A 19218-nucleotide genomic window follows, 5' to 3' on the forward strand; every position below is an offset into this window, starting at 1 on the left:
ACTCCCACATTTCCAGACTCTAAGTTCAAGATTGTGTTTGCCTGACCCTTACCTTATTGTAGCTGCGGATGAAGACCCCGAGTTGCTGTGCCAGCATGTGTCGACGCTCAGAGATCGGAAGGCGACGACTGGGCAATGTCACCATCACCGACTGCTGGAGATTACTGGCTGCTCGCTTCAAAAACCTGACCACCAGATCCTGTCAGAGAACAAGATGGCACAGTCACTAGGACCCAGGGCACAACCATTCTTTGGCAAAAACTTGCCGACCATTAAAACAAGTTTCTAAAGCAACATTGCCTTCCCCAACGTGAGTGTCTTAGGATCAGGATCGGACATTCCCTGAACAGGATTAGTGGTGCTGGAAGAGCACAGCAGTTCAGGCAGCATCCAAGGAGCTTCGAAATCATTTTACCTCGTTGATTTATTCCCTGAACACTCTGCCCAAAACCATTTGAGATGACTGATCTCCGCAAATATCTTCTTACACACAGTTAGGAATTCAACCAATGGAGAACTTATCCCAGAGTCCCAGTGATTCCAATTTGGCCTTGATAGCAAGAGCAATCATTCTCTCCCTTCCCCTCTGGAATTCAGCTCTTTTATCCATGTTTGAACCAAGTTTGTGATGAAAACAGCATGGGAGTGCTCTTTCCAGAAGCCAAAGTGAGTGTCAGCAGGTGCTGCTCAATGGCACTGCTAACAATAACTTCCATCGTGCTGGGAGCCTAGTCAAACATTCAGCTCTGAGTGAGTGAGTCATAAATTTGTGTTTAGATAACGAGAGCAGGGAATCCAGATCAAAGACAGGGGAAAGTGAGTTCAGGTAAAGATCTGCCATAATCTAAGTAAATGGGGAAAATGCTCAAGAGGCTGAATGGCTCCCCCCATCCACCCACCACCCCCACCCCCACCCCATTCCTATGGGTTGTATGAAAGTGGTGGAGCTTGGATCAGACATTCACAAGACATGTGCTGTCTCGTTACAGACAGGAAGAGTGGATGGCTGGACAAATTACAGAGAAGGGAGCTGCGGACGACCACTAAGAAAAAAGCTGAAGGGTGGCAATGAGCAAAGCGGTAAGTAAATCTGCAGCTTCAGAAGGTGTTCATTAACCAGTTGACGCTTTACTACTCTGAACCACTGTATGCCTTGCTGCATTATATAACTCCATGCTGTCAAGCTGAATATGTAACCATTCCCTGAGATTTTGTTCCTGATATAATCTCCGGGCTAACAATAAACATTGGGTGCACACAGAAATTCTTGGTCTGACCATTCATGTGAATCCTGAAGTTATATTTCGATTAAAACTCAAATGTTTATATTCTGCTTAAGATGATGCTCATGGTCAGTCCCTTTTTTTTAGCTTCTTACATAAACCCAGAACCAGCCACAATGTGTTTACCATTTGCTCCTCCTCCTGGTCAGTAAGTGTGGTGGGTTCATTCTGATGGAGACGCTCCCTGAGCAGCCGGAACTGCACACGCTGCAGATAGGCCGCAAAGGCCAAGCGTGCCTGTACCTTACTGTGGAAACAGATTGAAGAGGAGCACAGCATTAGATTCAGTAATACAACAACCGGCACAATTCTTCAAACCCAAAGTACTGTTGTCAATGTTAAAAAACCACTAACAATGCAGACATGGTTACTACTGAGCACCAACCTTAGATTGGCCCCTTGCTGTATCATCTCAAGGAGGTTAACTTTTGGTTGCTTGCTGTTTTCTTCCTCTTTGGTTTGAGTCAAAGATTGCCCCTGACCAAGCATCTGTTTGCCAACAACCTCCCGCTCAGTGAGTTCGAGTTGTTCCTGCATTCCCTCATTATTGACTCTCAAGCCTTTTGAGATTGGTTCCTGAGCCAGAGCTTGGACAGAGCAGGTATGATCACTATTTTCTGCTTCATCCTCTGATATTTCCTCATCATCCTCTGCTTCCTCCTCCCCTTCATCCTCAGCTTCACAACCAGCACTACCAGAAGAAGCAACTGCAACTTTGTGCGAGGATCCTGAAATGTTAAACAGATCTCAAAGTTTCACCTGAGATGTGGAAGCCCAAAGACAAATAAAGGCATGTTTCTACTTGATTTGTATTATATGTTTTCTTGCCCGTTTATCCTCTCCTCCCTTGAAGGGGCTGGCTATCTCTGGGGTATGGGGTCTCCCTCCCTCTCCTGAAGGGGCTGACTCTCACTGGGGTACGGGTTCCCCCTCCCTCTCCTGAAGGGGCTGACTCTCACTGGGGTACGGGGTCCCCCTCCATCTCCTGAAGGGGCTGACTCTCACTGGGGTATGGGATCCCCTCCCTCTCCTGAAGGGGCTGACTCTCACTGGGGTACGGGGTCCCCCTCCCTCTCCTGAAGGGGCTGACTCTCACTGGGGTATGGGGTCTCCCTTCCCTCTCCTAAAGGGCTGACTCTCACTGGGGTATGGGGTCTCCCTCCCTCTCCTGAAGGGGCTGACCCTCACTGGGGTACGGGGTCCCCCTCCCTCTCCTGGAGCTGCTGCTCTCAGTGTACCAATTGTAGTAGAACATTATTGGGACATTACTGGGACAGTCAATGAGTCTTGCTACAAATTGCACACAGATACATAGATAGCTAACCAGCACCTTTTCCCATTGCTGTCTGTGCAGCAGATTGGTTCTGCTTCCTTCTCACTTCCAGTGACAGCAGTTTCCTCTCGTATTGCTGAACATGGTTGTGAGCCTCTACAAGTAAAACCTCCGTTCGGATGGGCCCGTGATTGCTCTGCGTTACACCATTACTGAAAGGGAAGGGAGTAGATAAAGAAAAATGCAGAAATATTCATATCCTATAAAAAACATTGAGTATTGATAAAATGGACAGTGTTACTTTTCAGGAAGAAAATTCTGAACTCTTTAATACAACAAATCAAACTAGCCTGTGTCAGTAAACAACTATGCTGACCCTCGCTATCGGCAGTAATAAGGAATCTCCATCTCTTGGGGAGACATCTTCTCAGTTCACACAATGTATAATTAATAACACAATATCTACAAAGCAGAATCAGAATAATCATGGTATCACAGAGCAATCAATCGACATTATTACAGGACTGCCAGAGTATTACAGGGCTCTTAAGTAGCAAGATTACAGCACTAATACCTGAATTTTTTTTTAGATTAGATTACTTACAGTGTGGAAACAGGCCCTTCGGCCCAACAAGTCCACACCGACCCTCTGAAGAGCAACCCACCCAGACCCATTCCCCTACATGTACACCTTCACCTAACACTACGGGCAATTTAGCATGGCCAATTCACCTAACCTGCACATTTTTGGACTGTGGGAGGAAACCGGAGCACCTGGAGAAAACCCACGCAGACATGGGGAGAATGTGCAAACTCCACACAAACAGTTGCCTGAGGCGGGAATTGAACCCAGGTCTCTGGCGCTGTGAGGCAGCAGTACTAACTGCTGTGCCACCGTGGCACCCATTATTATAGAACAATTAACCAACATTATTACAGCAATCACGGCAGAGTATTACAGAGTTATTAATGAGAATTATTGCAGCAATACGATTACGATATTACAGAGCTACAAACCACCATTTTGATAACATTAACATCACAGAGCTACTGATTAGCATTAGAGCAGCACCAACTGCAGGGCATTGGACAGCAATAATCAGCATTCTTATAACATGTGTGAAATGATAACATATGCATCTGATTGACAATATCAAATATCTATTTCATATTTATTATGCCCTGGCACAGCCTGACTTTGTTTGCAAGTGGATTCTGATTGGTCCAGAGAATTAATGCTGATTGACAGTTAACTGCCACACTTTGATTGTATTTTAAAACAGGCAAGTTGACTCTGATTTGTCAGGGCATTGTCCCAGAACTAAGCTGCTGTTGAGTAGAAACAAATTCATGTGTGTCCATCTTCTTTCAGTCTGAAAGAAATAGGGCCCCATTTATTGATACATATAGCTTCCATCACATGCAAATACATCAAACTGCAGATCTGATTAATGATCCTAAACTGGTTATCAGCACAATTATTTGCACAGTAAGATTTGTTTTTATTTCATTAATTTGTAGGTTGCGGACATTGATGGCTGGTGCAGCATTTATTGTCCGACCCTAGTTGCCCTTTGAGAAGATGGGGGTAGCTGCCTACTTGAACTGCTGCAGTCCACCTGCTGTGGGTTGACACACAATGTCATTAGGGAGGGAATTCCAGGATTCTGAACCAGTAATTTTTGTCTAGCAAATTTTATCGAGCAAATAAAACAAAGAACTGCAGATGCTGGAAATCTGAAATAAAAACAGAAATTGGTAACGTCTATAGGAAAAAAACAGATTTAATGTTTCAAGTCCAATGACTCTTCATCAGAAATGACAGCAGCTTGGAAAAAATAGTATTTATGCTGAAGACAACGTTTGGGGACATGGAGGGGGAGAAGGGGAGAGATGAGTAGATAGAGATGAAACACAGAGAAAGAGAGATATGAAAGGGGTAGGTAAACAAGGAGATAATGGATAGCAGGCCAGGACAGAAGAAAAGCTGAATAAGTGATGATAAGAGTTAAGAGTGGGAAAAAGAGGGTGACTGTGTTAAAGATAAGTCATGTCACAATAGGATTGGGTGTAGGTATGGGTAAAAATAAATCATTGAAGGATGGAATCAGGCTCTAAAAGTTATTGAACTTGATATTGAATCCGTGAGGCTATAGAATCCCCAAGTAGGAAATGAGAAGTAGTTTTTCGAGTTTAGGCTGAGATCTGCTGGAGCACTGCAGCAACCTGTGAAAGAAACCTTCGGGTGGAAACATGGTGGTGTGTTGAAGTGGCAGGCAAATGGAAGCCCAGGGTTATTTTTGTGGACAATGCATAGCTGTTATGTAAAGCAGGCACCCAGTATACATTTCATCTCCCCAGTGTAGAGAAGACCACACTGCAAACAGTAAGTACAGTTGACTTGATTGAATGAAGTGTAGGTAAATTGCTGCTTCACCTTAAAGATGAAGGAGGGAGGAGGGAGGAAGTAAACAGGCAGGTGTTACACCTTCTATGATTGCAAGGGAAGTTGCCGTGGGAATGTGAGGAGATGTCGGGGATAGAAGAGGAGTGGACCAGAATGTCCTGGAGGACCAGTGTCCATAACAGTCACCAACCTCATCTCATCCGGTGATCTCCTGTTACAGCCCGCAAGCTTATAGGGCCCCCAAACCCCGCACAGCCTGCTACCTCCTTCCCAAAGGAGGCAAACAGGACTGCCTGGGCAGAGCCATTGTTTCCGCCTGCTCCTGCCCCACAGAACTCATCTCTTCCTACCTCAGTCGATTTTTCTCTTCTCATTTACATCCACAATTGTTCTGATGCTTTACACCAGCTTCAGAATTTCCAGTTTGCGGGTTCCAGCTGCTCCTCTTTCCCATGGATGTCCAGTCCCTTTCTACGTCCATTCTCCATCAGGATGGTCTCGGGGCTCTATGCTTCTTCCTGGAAAAAAGGCCGAACTAAACGTCCTCCCAGCGCCCTGCTCCACCCGGCCGAGCTCGTCCTCACCCTGAACAATTCCTCCTTTAACTCTCTCACTTTCTCCAGGTCACAGAAATGACCATGGGCACCCACATGGGTCCCAGTTATAACTGTCTCTCTGTGCAGTATGTGGTACATTGCTTATTTCAGTCCTACTCTGGCCCCAGCCACTACTCTTGCTTTGGTAGATCAATTACATTACCAGTGCTTTTTCCCTCTCTCATCCAGAATTAGAAAAATCTATCAATGTTCCTTCCAAGATCCACCTGCTCTCACCTTTATCTAGTCCATCCCTAATTCCTCCCTTCCCTTCCATGACATCTCTGTTTCTATTTCTGGGGATGGACTGGCCACCAATATCCATCACAAATCCACCGGCTCCCAAAGTGACCGGTATTGTACATCCTCACACCCTGCATTCCTTTAATCAGCCCATCACACTCTCCCAAGTTTAACTCTGATGATATCACCTCCCACAGGGGACCTTGATCTGCGTTTGTTGTCAACTGAGGAATTCCCACCACCATGGCTGACAGGGCTCTCAGACATATCTGACCCATCTTCTGCACTTCTGTCCTCACCTCTTCCCTTGCCTTTCCACCCATAACAATGACAGGGTCTCCCTGGTCCTCACTTAGCACTCCACCAGCCTCCCCACCCAAAGGACTGTAAGCCACCATTTCTGTCATCTTCATCAACCAGACACATATTCCTCTCTGCTCCCTTTCCATGTCAGCATTCTGCAGGAACCATTCCCTCCGGGATACTCTGGTCCATGCCTCCTCTGTTCCCAACATTTTCCCAAAGCACCTTCCCATACAATTGCAGAAGGTGTAACACCTGCCCAATTACTTCCTCCCTCTTCATGATCCAAGATCCCAGACACATCTTCCAGGTGAAGCAGCACATTACCTCCCAGAGGTAACAGTGGCTGAAGGACCTGAACTGAAGGGAATTTATATTTGCCAGGAATTGGTGTTGGAGAGACTGTTAGGTCTGAAGGCTGATAAGTCCCCGGGGCCTGATGGTCTACATCCCAGGGTACTGAAGGAGGTGGCTCGAGAAATCGTGGATGCGTTGGTGATTATTTTCCAGAGTTCGATAGATTCAGGATCAGCTCCTGCGGATTGGAGGGTGGCTAATGTTGTACCAGTTTTTAAGAAAGGAGCGAGAGAGAAAGCAGGAAATTATAGACCAGTTAGTCTGACCTCAGTGGTAGGAAAGATGCTGGAGTTTATTATAAAGGACAATATTACGACACATCTGGATAGCAGTAACAGAATAGGTCAGAGTCCGCATGGATTTATGAAGGGGAAATCATGCTTGACTAATCTTCTGGAATTTTTTGAGGATGTAACTCTGAAGATGGATAAGGGAGATCCATTGGATGTAGTGTACCTGGACTTTCAGAAAGCCTTCGATAAAGTCCCACAGAGGAGGTTAGTGAGCAAAATTAGGGCGCATGGTATTGGGGGCAAAGTACTAGATTGGATTGAAAATAGGTTGGCTGACAGGAAACAAAGAGTAGTGATAAACAGCTCCCTTTCGGAATGGCAGGCAGTGACCAGTGGGATACCGCAGGGATCAGTGCTGGGACCACAGATTTTTACAACATATATTAATAATATAGAAGATGGTATTAATAGTAACATTAGCAAATTTGCTGATGATACTAAGCTGGGTGGCAGGGTGAAATGTGAGGAGGATGTTAGGAGATTACAGGGTGACCTGGACAGGTTAGGTGAGTGGTCAGATCCATGGCAGATGCAGTTTAATGTGGATAAATGTATAATTATCCACTTTGGTGGCAAGAACAGGAAGGCAGATTACTACCTCAGTGGAGACAAGCTGGGTAAAGGGGCAGTACAAAGAGATCTGGGTGTTCTTGTACACCAGTCAATGAAGGTAAGCATGCAGGTACAGCAGGTAGTGAAGAAGGCTAATAGCATGCTGGCCTTCATAACAAGAGGGATTGAGTATAGAAGCAAAGAGGTTCTTCTGCAGCTGTACAGGGCCCTGGTGAGACCACACCTGGAGTATTGTGTGCAGTTCTGGTCTCCAAATTTAAGGAAAGATATTCTGGCAATTGAGGGAGTGCAGCGTAGGTTCACGAGGTCAATTCCTGGAATGGCGGGATCATCTTATGTTGAAAGATTGGAGCGACTGGGCTTGTATACCCTTGAGTTTAGAAGACTGAGAGGGGATCTGATTGAGATGTATAAGATTATTAAAGGATTGGACACTCTGGAGGCAGGAAACATGTTTCCGCTGAGTCCCGAACCAGAGGACACAGCTTAAAAATACGGGGCAGACCATTTAGGACAGAGATGAGGAGAAACTTCTTCACCCAGAGAGTGGTGGGTATGTGGAATGCTCTGCCCCAGAAGGCAGTGGAGGCCCAGTCTCTGGATTAGTTTAAGAAAGAGTTGGTAGAGCTCTCAAGGATAGTGGAATCAAGGGTTATGGAGATAAGGCAGGAACAGGATACTGATTGAGGATGATCAGCCATGATCATAATGAATGGTGATGCAGGCTCGAAGGGCAGAATGGCCTACTCCTGCACCTATTGTCTATTGTCTACCTGTACTTCACTCAATCTGGTCTACTGCATTTGCTGCTCACAATGTGGTCTCCTCTACACTGGAAACTGAAATGCACACTGGGTGACTGCTTTGCAGAAGATCTACACTCTGCCCACAAAAACGACCTGAGCTTGCAATTGCCTGACACTTCAACACACCACCATGTTTCCATACCAACATTTCTGTCACAGGTAGACAAACAGGAGGCTGGAAGAACACAACAAGCCAGGCAGCATCAGAAGGTGGAGAAGTCAATGTTTCGGGGGTAACCCTTCTTCAGGACTTAAGGTTACCCCCGAAACGTTGGCTTCTCCACCTTCTGATGCTGCCTGGCTTGTTGTGTTCTTCCAGCCTCCTGCTTGTCTATCTTGGATTCCAATATCTGCAGTTTTTTTGTCTCTAACATTTCTGTCACAGGCAGTATTCAGTAAGCCTCAGTGTAAACTCGAAGAACAACATCGAATTTTCTACTTGATGACCCTACAGCCTCTACGTCACAACATCAAGTTCAATAACTTTAGAGCCTGATTTCATCTTTGCATGTTTTATTTTACCCACCCATACCCAGTCCTGATATGACATGGGTTGCCTTTAGCACATTCTCACCTACTCCTATGGGTTGCATTCAGGTCTGAGGAAGATTCACTGAACACAACGCATTGGCTCTGATTTCTCTCCGCAGATGCTGCCAGATCTGCTGAGCCTTTCCAGTGATTTCTGTTTTCGTTTTCAGTACTGCTCACCTATTCTATCCTACTCTTAGCTCTTATTATCACATTAAGCTTTTCTCCTTTCCTGACCTGCTATCCTTTTTCTCCTTGTTTACTACCCCTTTTATATCTCTCTCTCTCTTTCTCTCTCTTGGCTCCATCTCCAACTCTTCACTCACCTCATCTCTTCCCCTCCTCCCCAACTTTAGCTACAACATAAATGCCACTTTTTCCTAGCTGCTAACAGTTCTGATGAAGAGTCACTGGGCTTGAAACGTTAACTCTAAGTTCTTTTCACAGATGCTGCCAGGCCTGCTGAGTTCGCCAGCAATTTCGTTACCTCGCAAATGTTGTTCAATTGCAGAATCAGATCTAATGTTGGATGCTGCGTTGCATGTTTTGCAAAGGCAAGCTAATTAAATAGATGACAGACATTTGCTGGTTCATTTCTCTGGGAATTGCCCTGACCAATCAAGAGTCACCTTGCCTGGTTTAATCATGGCAAAGCCTCTACTATTCAGAGTTCACTTGCCAACCCCTTTCATGGAGAATAAATGTTGATTTTTCCCTTGAAATGGTATTTCTTATGAATTGTTCTAATGAGTGCAAGATAAAAAGCTTCATCAAAAGGTGTATTTTTCAGTAACAAGAGCTTTTGCTATTTACTCAAGAGACTTTGCCACATTTCAAGGCACTAAGCCAATTCCTTACCGAAGTTTTAACGAGGTAGCAAGTTTCTTCTTCCTGAAAAGGGAAATAAAAATAGAAATCATGTCACAGAACTACTGAGGTAACAGCTCAAAATGCTTAGCCAAGAAAACTAACACGGTTGGCTGAATTTCACCTAAGCTACAGGAGTTTCATCATAAGAGCTGAAGACAGGGTGTTACACTGCTTTACTGCACAACAGGACCAAGGCTGCATTTTGCAGACTGCAATAAAGTGCTGCCAGCCTTACGCTACAGGTACCACTGCTGGAGTTGCATTTGGAACAGGAACATGCCCTAGCCAACTTTAAGTACATTTAAGTCGTCATTGGACAAGCATATGGACGTACATGGAATAATGTAGGTTAGATGGGCTTCAGATTGGTATGACAGGTCGGTGCAACATCGAGGGCTGAAGGGCCTGTACTGCGCTGTAATGTTCTGTGTTCTATGGAGTAGGGTAAGTGGGGAGCTGGGAGCCAATTAGTGTAGTCTCAGGAAGGGCAAAGAGACCCTAAGCAGCGTTCCCTCTAATTTTTATTCTTCTGTACAGACCTACGAGGTCTGTATGTGGCTGCAGCTTCCTGAACCATGATCCACGTCGCCACTCCAATGGCCATATACAGAACATCAAAGTGGCTGCACATACCCGCAGCCATGAGGCATTGTTGGCCCCAAAGAGAAGGCAGCACAGATGTCTGCTGTGTCTATTGCCACTGGGGAGGTGCCTCTCCAGGACAAAGAGTACCTCATAAAGGTGGTACCTCTGCCTGTAACACAGAAGCCCACGGTGGCACAGTGGTTAGCACTGCTGCCTCACAGCGCCAGAGACCCAGGTTCAATTCCCGCCTCAGGCAACTGACTGTGTGGAGTTTGCACGTTCACCCCGTGTCTGCGTGGGTTTCCTCCGGGTGCTCCGGTTTCCTCCCACAGTCCAAAGATGTGCAGGTCAGGTGAATTGGCCATGCCAAATTGTCCGTAGTGTTAGGTAAGGGGTAAATGTAGGGATATGGGTGGTTTGCGCTTCGGCGGGTCGGTGTGCACTTGTTGGGCCAAAGGGCCTGTTTTCACACTGTAAAGTAATCTAATCTAATCTAATTTGTATTGCAATTTCCCTAAGCAGGCCTGGCAGGCCTCTCACCAGCTGGAAGGATGCCCACAAAGGCAATGAGACATCCTTCATTTGTCATTTAATTCATCCAAATGGGATTCCTTTCCTGCTACTGGCAAATTGGCACGCACTAGAGGATGACAAACACCACGATGCCTTTCCATACCATTTGCTTGTCATTCCCCTCCCAACCTATCCCCTGGTAAATGCCTTCCCTAATGGTCTGTTTAATGAACATGATACTGTATGCATAATCACAGAGCTATAGGGCCAATCAAAATCTGGACCGGTAATGCATTCACTAGACAATTTGATAAATAACAGTGCCTCTGGGCGAGGGAAATGTCTGCTGGTATTCCTTTTCCTCAGTGATGCCTGTTAGATGATGCTCAGCTTTCATATCTTCAAAAATCATTTCTTCTCACTGAGAGTCAGCCCCTTCAGGAGAGAGAGGGAGACCCCGTACCCCAGTGAGAGTCAGCCCCTTCAGGAGAGGGAGGGAGACCCCGTACCCCAGTGAGAGTCAGCCCCTTCAGGAGAGGGAGGGAGACCCCATACCCCAGTGAGAGTCAGCCCCTTCAGAAGAGGAGGGAGACCCTGTACCCCAGTGAGAGTCAGCTCCTTCAGGAGAGGAGGGTGACCTGTTATCTCAGTGAGAGTCAGCCCCTTCAGGAGAGGAGAGGGACCCATTACCCCAGTGAGAGTCAGCCCCTTCGGGAGAAGGAGGAGGACCCCCTACCCCAGTGAAGGTCAGCCCATTCAGGAGAGGGAGTGGGACCCCGTACCCCAGTGAAAGTCAGCCCATTCAGGAGAGGAGGGGGACCCCGTACCCCAGTGAGAGTCAGCCCATTCAGGAGAGGAGGGGGACCCCGTACCCCAGTGAAAGTCAGCCCATTCAGGAGAGGAGGGGGACCCCGTACCCCAGTGAGAGTCAGCCCCTTCAGGAGAGGAGGGTGACCTGTTACCTCAGTGAGATTGAAAGTACAAATGGAGCAGAATGTGAGTAACTTGTCGCTGTACTCCTCACAGCAGTGCCCTTACCTGCCTGCAAAAAGACGTGTGGCCAGCACATAGTTCAGCGTGGTTTTATGCTCTAGAAATTGCCTGGTGAATGAAAAACAGTTTTAGGAAGGCAGTAAATAATAATTGGAATTATTCATTGCAGATTCATAAACCTCTATTATCAATTCATCATAGGCCTGGCATGGAATCGTTTAAAAATGTGTCTCTATTTCTAAGTACTTATAAGGCTCTTACTAATTTCATTCCCACCTTTGGCATTGATCTTTAAATCGTCATTGTCTACAGGAATAGTGCCAGAAGACTGGAGGATAGCAAATGTGGTTCCCCTGTTCAAGAAGGGGAGTAGAGACAACCCTGGTAATTATAGACCAGTGAGCCTTACTTCAGTTGTTGGTAAAGTGATGGAAATGTTTATAAGAGATAGGGTTTATAATCATCTAGAAAAGAATAATTTGATTAGGGATAGTCAGCACGGTTTTGTGAAGGGTAGGTCATGCCTCACAAACCTTATTGAGTTCTTTGAGAAGGTGACCAAACGGGTAGATGAGAGTAAACTGGTTGATGTGGTGTATATGGATTTCAGCAAGGCGTTCGATAAGGTTCCCCACAGTAGGCTATTGTACAAAATGCGGAGGAATGGGATTGTGGAGATATAGCAGTTTGGATCAGTAATTGGCTTGCTGAAAGAAGACAGAGGGTGGTGGTTGATGGGAAATGTTCATCCTGGAGTTCAGTTACTAGTGGTGTACCGCAAGGGTCGGTGTTGGGTCCACTGCTGTTCGTCATTTTTATAAACGACCTGGATGAGGGTGTAGAAGGGTGGGTTAGTAAATTTGCAGATGACACTAAGGTCGGTGGAGTTGTGGATAGTGACGAACGATGTTGTAGGTTACAGAGAGACGTAGATAAGCTGCAGAGCTGGGCTGAGAGGTGGCAAATGGAGTTTAATGCGGACAAGTGTGAGGTGATTCACTTTGGTCGGAGTAACCAGAATGCAGAGTACTGGGCTAATGGTAAGATTCTAGGTAGTGTAGATGAACAGAGAGATCTGTCAAGGTACACAGATCCTTGAAAGTTGCCACCCAGGTTGACAGGGTTGTTAAGAAGGCATACAGTGTTTTAGATTTTATTAATAGAGGGATTGAGTTCCGGAACGATGAGGTTATGCTACAGCTGTACAAAACTCTAGTGCGGCTGCACTTGGAGTATTGTGTACAGTTCTGGTCACCGCATTATAAGAAGGATGTGGAAGCTTTGGAAAGGGTGCAGAGGAGATTTACGAGGATGTTGCCTGGTATGGAGGGAAGGTCTTACGAGGAAAGGCTGAGGGACTTGAAGCTGTTTTTGTTAGAGAGAAGAATGTTGAGAGGTGACTTAATAGAGACATATAAGATAATCGGAGGGTTAGATCGGGTGGACAGGGAGAGCCTTTTTCCAAGTATGGTGACTCGAGCACGAGGGGGCATAGCTTTAAATTGAGGGGTGATAGATATAGGACAGATGTCAGAGGTAGTTTCTTTACTCAGAGAGTAGTAAGGGTATGGAATGCTTTGCCTGCAACGGTAGTAGATTCGCCAACTTTAAGTGCATTTAAGTCGTCATTGGACAAGCATATGGACGTACATGGAATAGTGTAGGTTAGATGGGCTTCAGAATGGTATGACAGGTCGGCGCAACATCGAGGGCCGAAGGGCCTGTACTGCGCTGTAATGTTCTATATGGAAGATGCTGGTAAGACCAGCATTTCTTCTCAATGTTAAGGAATTAGATTTTGGTCTTTCCCTATTGTGACCATTCAGACTGTGAGTGGTTTACACAGCCTCTTCAGACGGCTTTAAAAAATGGACTGCAGCCACAGGCAGATGGCACAAGAGTTGGCAAATAGGTGAATGAAGTACATTATCCAAGCTACTATATACAGCTGTAAGCTCATGACAATTCTCCTGCCAGGATTCATGAAGGAGTAGCATGTATGGTTATCCCAGCTTAAAAACTTGGGCAACAATACTAATGCTGACAGACTGAGCCATTTCAGTAAATGAAGAAGACAAACATACGAAACATAAGCAAGAGTTGGCCATTCTGGTCCTCAAGCCTGCTCTGCCATTCAATTGGGGCATGGCATGATTGTAGCAGGATTGTAACCTCAAATCTACATTCCTGCCTATTGCTGGGAGCATTTCAACCCTTTGCTAAACAAGAATAGATCTATCTCTGCCTTAAAAATATTCAAGACTCTGCCTTCACCATCTTTTGAGGAAGAGAGTTCCAAAGACTTACAGCCCTCTGACAGAAAAAAGAATTATCTCACCTCTGTTTTAAATGGGCAACCCCTGATTTTCACACAGTAATCCCTCGTTCTAGTTTCTCCCAAAAGATGAAATATCATCTTTACTTTCATCCTGTCAAAATCTCTTAGGATTTTTTCTGTTTTAAAATAGTCACTGCTTTCTCCTGAACTCCAACAAATATTCTAATGTGTTCAAGCCTTTCCTCGTAACACAAACCCATCCCACAACAACCAGTCCAGGTACTAATCTGCTTATCTTCTCTGAACTGCTTCAAAATATTTACATCCTCCCCTGCACAATACTCTAGATGTGGTCTCATCAGTGTCCTGTGTAGCCGCTTTTGAATCTAATACTCCTGGTGAAAAATTATCATTATCTATTAGCTTTCCAATTACTTGGTGTACCTCCATGCTAGCACCACACAGCTCAGCAGTTTCTCACCATTGATACAAGATGCTTGTTTTTTATTCTTCCTGTTAAAATGGAGGAATGACTCCAGTAGATTGGTAAAACATGATTTCCTTTTCACAAAATCATTTTGGCTCTTATTACCTTCATTTATTTGTGTGCCCTGCCAGAACCTCTTCAATAATAGCTTCTAACATTTTCCTATGACAGATGTTAAACTAACTGGCCTGCAAGTTTATGCTTTCTACCTCCCCCCATTTTTGAGTAAAGGAGTTACCTTCACTGTCTTCCAATCTAGTAGGAGTGTCCCTAATCAAGGGAGTCTTGGAAAGTTAAGGGGTCGGTGCTGGGCCCATTACTGTTTGTTATCTATATCAATGATTTGGATGAGAATGTACAAGGCATGATGAGTAAGTTTGCTGATGACACTAAAATAGGCAGCATTGTGGACAGAAGGTTATCAGAAATTGCAGCATGACGTTGATCAGCTGGGGAAGTGGGCCAAGAAATGGCAAATGGAGTTTAATATAGATAAGTGTGATGTCTTGCATTTTGGAAAGTCAAATTAAGGTAGGAATTTCATGTTGAATGATAGGGCCTGAAGAATGTAGTGGAACAGAGGGATCTTGCAGTTTAGGTGCACAGTTCTCTAAAGGTAGAGTCATGAGTAGACAGGACAGTGAAGAAGGCTTTTGGCACACTGACCTTCATCAGTCAGGGCATTGAGTACAGAAGTTGGGAAGTTATGCTACAGTTATATAGGGTGTTGGTGAGGCTGCACTTGAGAGTATTGTGTTCAGTTTTGGTCACCTTGTTATAGGAAGGATGTTATTAAACTGGAAAGCATGCAGAAGAAATTTACAAAGATTTTGTTTGGACTCAACAGTCTGAGTTATAGGGAGAGGGTGGTCAAGCTAGGACTTTTTCTTTAGAGTGTAGGTGACTGAGGAGGAAACCTTATAGAGGTGTATAAGATCATGACAAGCATGGACAGGGTGTATGCGCTCAGTCTTTTTCCCAGGGTTGGGGAATCGAGGACTAGAGGGCATCAGTTTAAAGGGAAAAGAACAAAAGGGAACCTGAGGGGCAACCTTTCTTACACAGAGAGTGATACACATATGTAATGAGCTGCCAGCGGAATTGGGTGAGGCGGATACATTGACAACATCCAAAAGGCTATTGGACAAATACATGGATAGGAACGGTCTGAGCCTAGTGCAGGGAAATGGACATAGCATGGACAGACATTTTGATCAGCATGGACCAGTTTGGGCAAAAGGGCCAGTAGGACTCTTTGACTCTATAACTCCACGACCAATGATCACACTAGCCACATGTTTAAGGATCATAAATGAACAATAAAACTTGGACACATGCTGATAATAGAGAATGCATACCTCATCTTGGACCTCTGTTTAACAAATAGGTGGATCAGGGCTTATGGAAAGACATTAAAACAGAATTTTTTCATATATCCGCATTCCCTTTCTACAATACATTGGAATTGCTTTTCTTGGCTCACCCATAAAGTTCCCAGGTATTAGCAGTGGGAAATATCCGTATAAATCCTCCTTTTCTTTCATTCTCTTCCATTGTACGCCGCACAACTTTTATCTGCAAGGACAACAATGCATCAGGAGTGACAAAAGCTGGAGAGAAATCATCAGCCCCACATTTCCTTTAATCCACTAAAGAGCTGTTTTTTTAGGAGATTTAGAGTAAGCCTGAGTTATGGTTTCAAGGTACCAATGGGGATTATCAATGCCGATCCTGCAAGGCAATGACAGTAAGGTCTCAAAACCCAGGGATCACGGGGCAAAAATGTGGGAGGAAGAATGCAGGTGGGTTTTTTTGCGCAATGGTGTTGAATGGTGTTAAAGCAAAGTTTGCAATTGGAATTTAAATTCTGATCAAATGTGATTGTGATCCCATTCAATGGTAAGCCAAGCCTAAATGACTGAAAGGCAGGACAGGCTCAAGGGGCAAGAACATAGTATGTATCTAGAACTAAATAGATGGGAGTCAAACTGTGGAGTAAATTACAAGGAAAAGGTAATGAAGCAGACAATAAGAGTGGGTTCAGGAGACAGTGTGTTACTGGGAGATGAGACTGAAGAATAGAGTGGGAAGGTGAGTTTGAGAGGGTCTTGCAAATCCTTTCATCTCATTTACTCACCCTCACACATCTTTTAATCCCATCTCTCATTTCAAACACATATAACTGTGTTAACACTAATTATCTGAATTGGAAACCTCATCTGTTTTTTGACTCTTCCTGTTATAAATGTAGCATTCAATAGCACACAGCAAGATTTCCAATCATTTTGATTCAAAGCATTAACTCTGCTTCTATTTCCATAGATGCTGCCAGACCTGTCGGGTTTCTCCAACGCTTTCCACTTTATACCTGGAGAATGATCCTGCTTTTCTTTGAATAGTGCTTTGGGATATATGTCCACCTAAACATTCACATTTGGACTTGTTTTAATGCCTTCTGCAAAAGACTTGTGTCACAATTTACTGCTTAGTACTATATTGGAGCGACAGTCTGGATTATGTCCAGGTTTGGGGCACAACCATCTCATTCAAAAGCCAGAGTTTGACGACTTAAATAAACAAAGGCACTTAAGTTAATTTCCCTCCCAGTAGTTACTGTTCTGTTGTGACCAGCATAAATCCACAGAAATTGTATCTAATTCCTCATCTCTACTGCAACCTCTCACCTCCTCCATAGACAATTGCAGATTGCTTGATCCTTGTGCTCCTAATGGTCTCTCCTTGCCCGATGAAGTCTTGCCTTTTACCTCAGAATCATTTGCAGACATTGACCTCTGTTGGTGCTGTAAGATTTTCAAAGATACAAAATGTTTGATCTAATGTGAAGAGAGTTCAAATGTGAAAATGTGTACATCTGACTATTTATAATGATTAAAAATCAGGTTATCCAGATGGCAATGATTAAATACATGGTAAAAGTTATAATGTTGGTGCAAAATCCAAAGAAACTATTCATGAAAATCAATACCAGAATCTGACTGTCCATTTAAACTCCTTCCGTGTGAAAAAGTGATTTATTTGTATTACTTCCAATTTTATTTATGCTTTTGGTGTTCACAATGTTGCCTCTGCTACTGAGACTGAGTGACTTGATTGCTCAGACCTTTGAGTATAGGAGTTGGAGTGTCATGTTGAGGTTATACAGGATGTTGGCGAGGCCTCTCCTGGAGTACTGTGCGCAGTTCTGGTCACCCTGCCAGAGGAAGGGTATTATTAAATTGGAGAGGGTTCAGAAAAGATTTAACAGAACGTTGCCAGGAATGGAGGGTTTGAGTAATAAAAGTAGGCTGGATAGGCTGTGACTTTTTTTCACTGGAGTGAAGGAGGTTGAGGAGATGACCTTGTAGAGGTTTATAAAATCATGAGGGGCATAGATAACATTAATAGCAAGGGTCTTTCCCCTCGAGTGGGGGAGTTCAAAACTAGACGGCATATTTTTACGGTGAGAGGAGAAAGTTTAGAAAGGACATGAGGGGTTTGTGTGTTGAATTAACTGCCAGAGGAAGTGTTGAATGCGGGTACAACATTTAGATAACATTTGGATAAGTACATGAATAGAAAAAGTTTGGATGTATATGGGCCAAATGCAAGCAAGTGGGACTAATTTAGTTTGGGAACATGCCGTTTGGCATGGACCAGTTGAACCGAAGGGTCGGCGCCCATGCTGTTTGACTCTATGACTGCTTTGTGGAACACACTCGTTCAGTCCACAAACATGACCCTGAACATCCAGTTGCTTCTAATTCTCCAGCTTGCCCTTACTCTGATCTTTCTGTACTCGGCCTTCTACAATGTACCAAAGAACCACTAAACAAGCTAAATTAACAGCAGTTTCTTTCAGCTCAGCATCCTACAGCCTTCTAGATTCAACACTGAGTTCAATTTTCAACCATAACCCTTGCTTCTAACTTGTTCTACACTTATTTTGCTACTTTGGTCTCCTTTATTTAATCCCTTTGTTTTGCATTCAAATTGCTGCTATGCAACTATTCACAGCTCATTCTGGAAACAATTTTTGTTTTTTATTGAATAAAACTGTCCCAAACTTTTGTACAATGAAACCTTTTCTTATTTAGTCTCTCCTGTCATCTATTCTATCACTGAATGGTTATAACACAGAAGGAAACCATTCAACCTATTGTGTCTGCAACAACTCTTCAAATAAGCCCTGCACATAGCACCACTGCCAAAACCTTCTCTCAAATTCCAGCTAATAATCCTATTGCTTCTTGAATGCCATATTTGAAGCTGCTGTCATCATTCTATCAGGCAACACATTCTAGATCTTGACCATTCCTTGTGTGAAAAAAGTTTCTCCTCATGTCACTTTGCGAATTAACCTAAATCAGTGCTCTCTCATTCTCAATTTTCCCATCAATGGAAACCATCTGCTACGTCCAGACCACTCATGACTTAACTGAGGTGTTCGCAATATCCTCTCAACCATGTCTTCTCTAAGGAGAACATTCCCAACTTCTCCAATCTATCCACATAACTGAAGTTTCTCAATCCTAAAGCCATTTTCACAAATATGTTTGGCACCCTCTCTAATGTCTTCACGTCCTTCCTAAAGAACTTGATACAATATTCCAGCTGAAGCCAAACCAGCATTATGTACAAGTTTAATTTAATTTTCTTGTCTTGCATTCTGTGCTCCTATGAATAAAGACTAGGAGCCTGTATGCTTTGTTAACCATTCTCTCAATCGGTCCTGCCACTTTCAATGACTTAACCACATATATACTCCGGTCCTCTGTTCCTGCACCTCTTTCAGAATTGTTCCCTTAGTGTCTCTCCAAGTCCTTCCTG

General features: G+C 44.3%; 1 protein-coding gene across 2 annotated transcripts in view; it reads right to left on the minus strand.

Annotated features, from left to right (window-relative positions):
- Positions 1-19218, minus strand: part of ttll5 (tubulin tyrosine ligase-like family, member 5) — a 451975-nt gene that overhangs the window by 253315 nt on the left and 179442 nt on the right. The window contains exons 16-23 of one of the 2 annotated variants that reach the window (XM_087989544.1): positions 17076-17192; positions 15875-15966; positions 11672-11734; positions 9524-9556; positions 2614-2768; positions 1669-2011; positions 1410-1530; positions 53-199 (exon numbers count right to left, since the gene is read on the minus strand). In XM_087989544.1, the coding sequence (XP_087845670.1) occupies positions 53-199; positions 1410-1530; positions 1669-2011; positions 2614-2768; positions 9524-9556; positions 11672-11734; positions 15875-15966; positions 17076-17192 (1071 nt within the window). Of the gene's footprint in view, positions 1-52; positions 200-1409; positions 1531-1668; positions 2012-2607; positions 2769-9523; positions 9557-11671; positions 11735-15874; positions 15967-17075; positions 17193-19218 lie in introns of both variants that reach the window. The other variant, XM_087989543.1, reaches the window with a different exon arrangement.

Source organism: Chiloscyllium plagiosum, unplaced genomic scaffold (genome assembly GCF_037043375.1).
Source record: "Chiloscyllium plagiosum isolate Xiang-an unplaced genomic scaffold, Cpla_swu_hap1 HiC_scaffold_8, whole genome shotgun sequence".
Taxonomy (NCBI): domain Eukaryota; kingdom Metazoa; phylum Chordata; class Chondrichthyes; order Orectolobiformes; family Hemiscylliidae; genus Chiloscyllium; species Chiloscyllium plagiosum.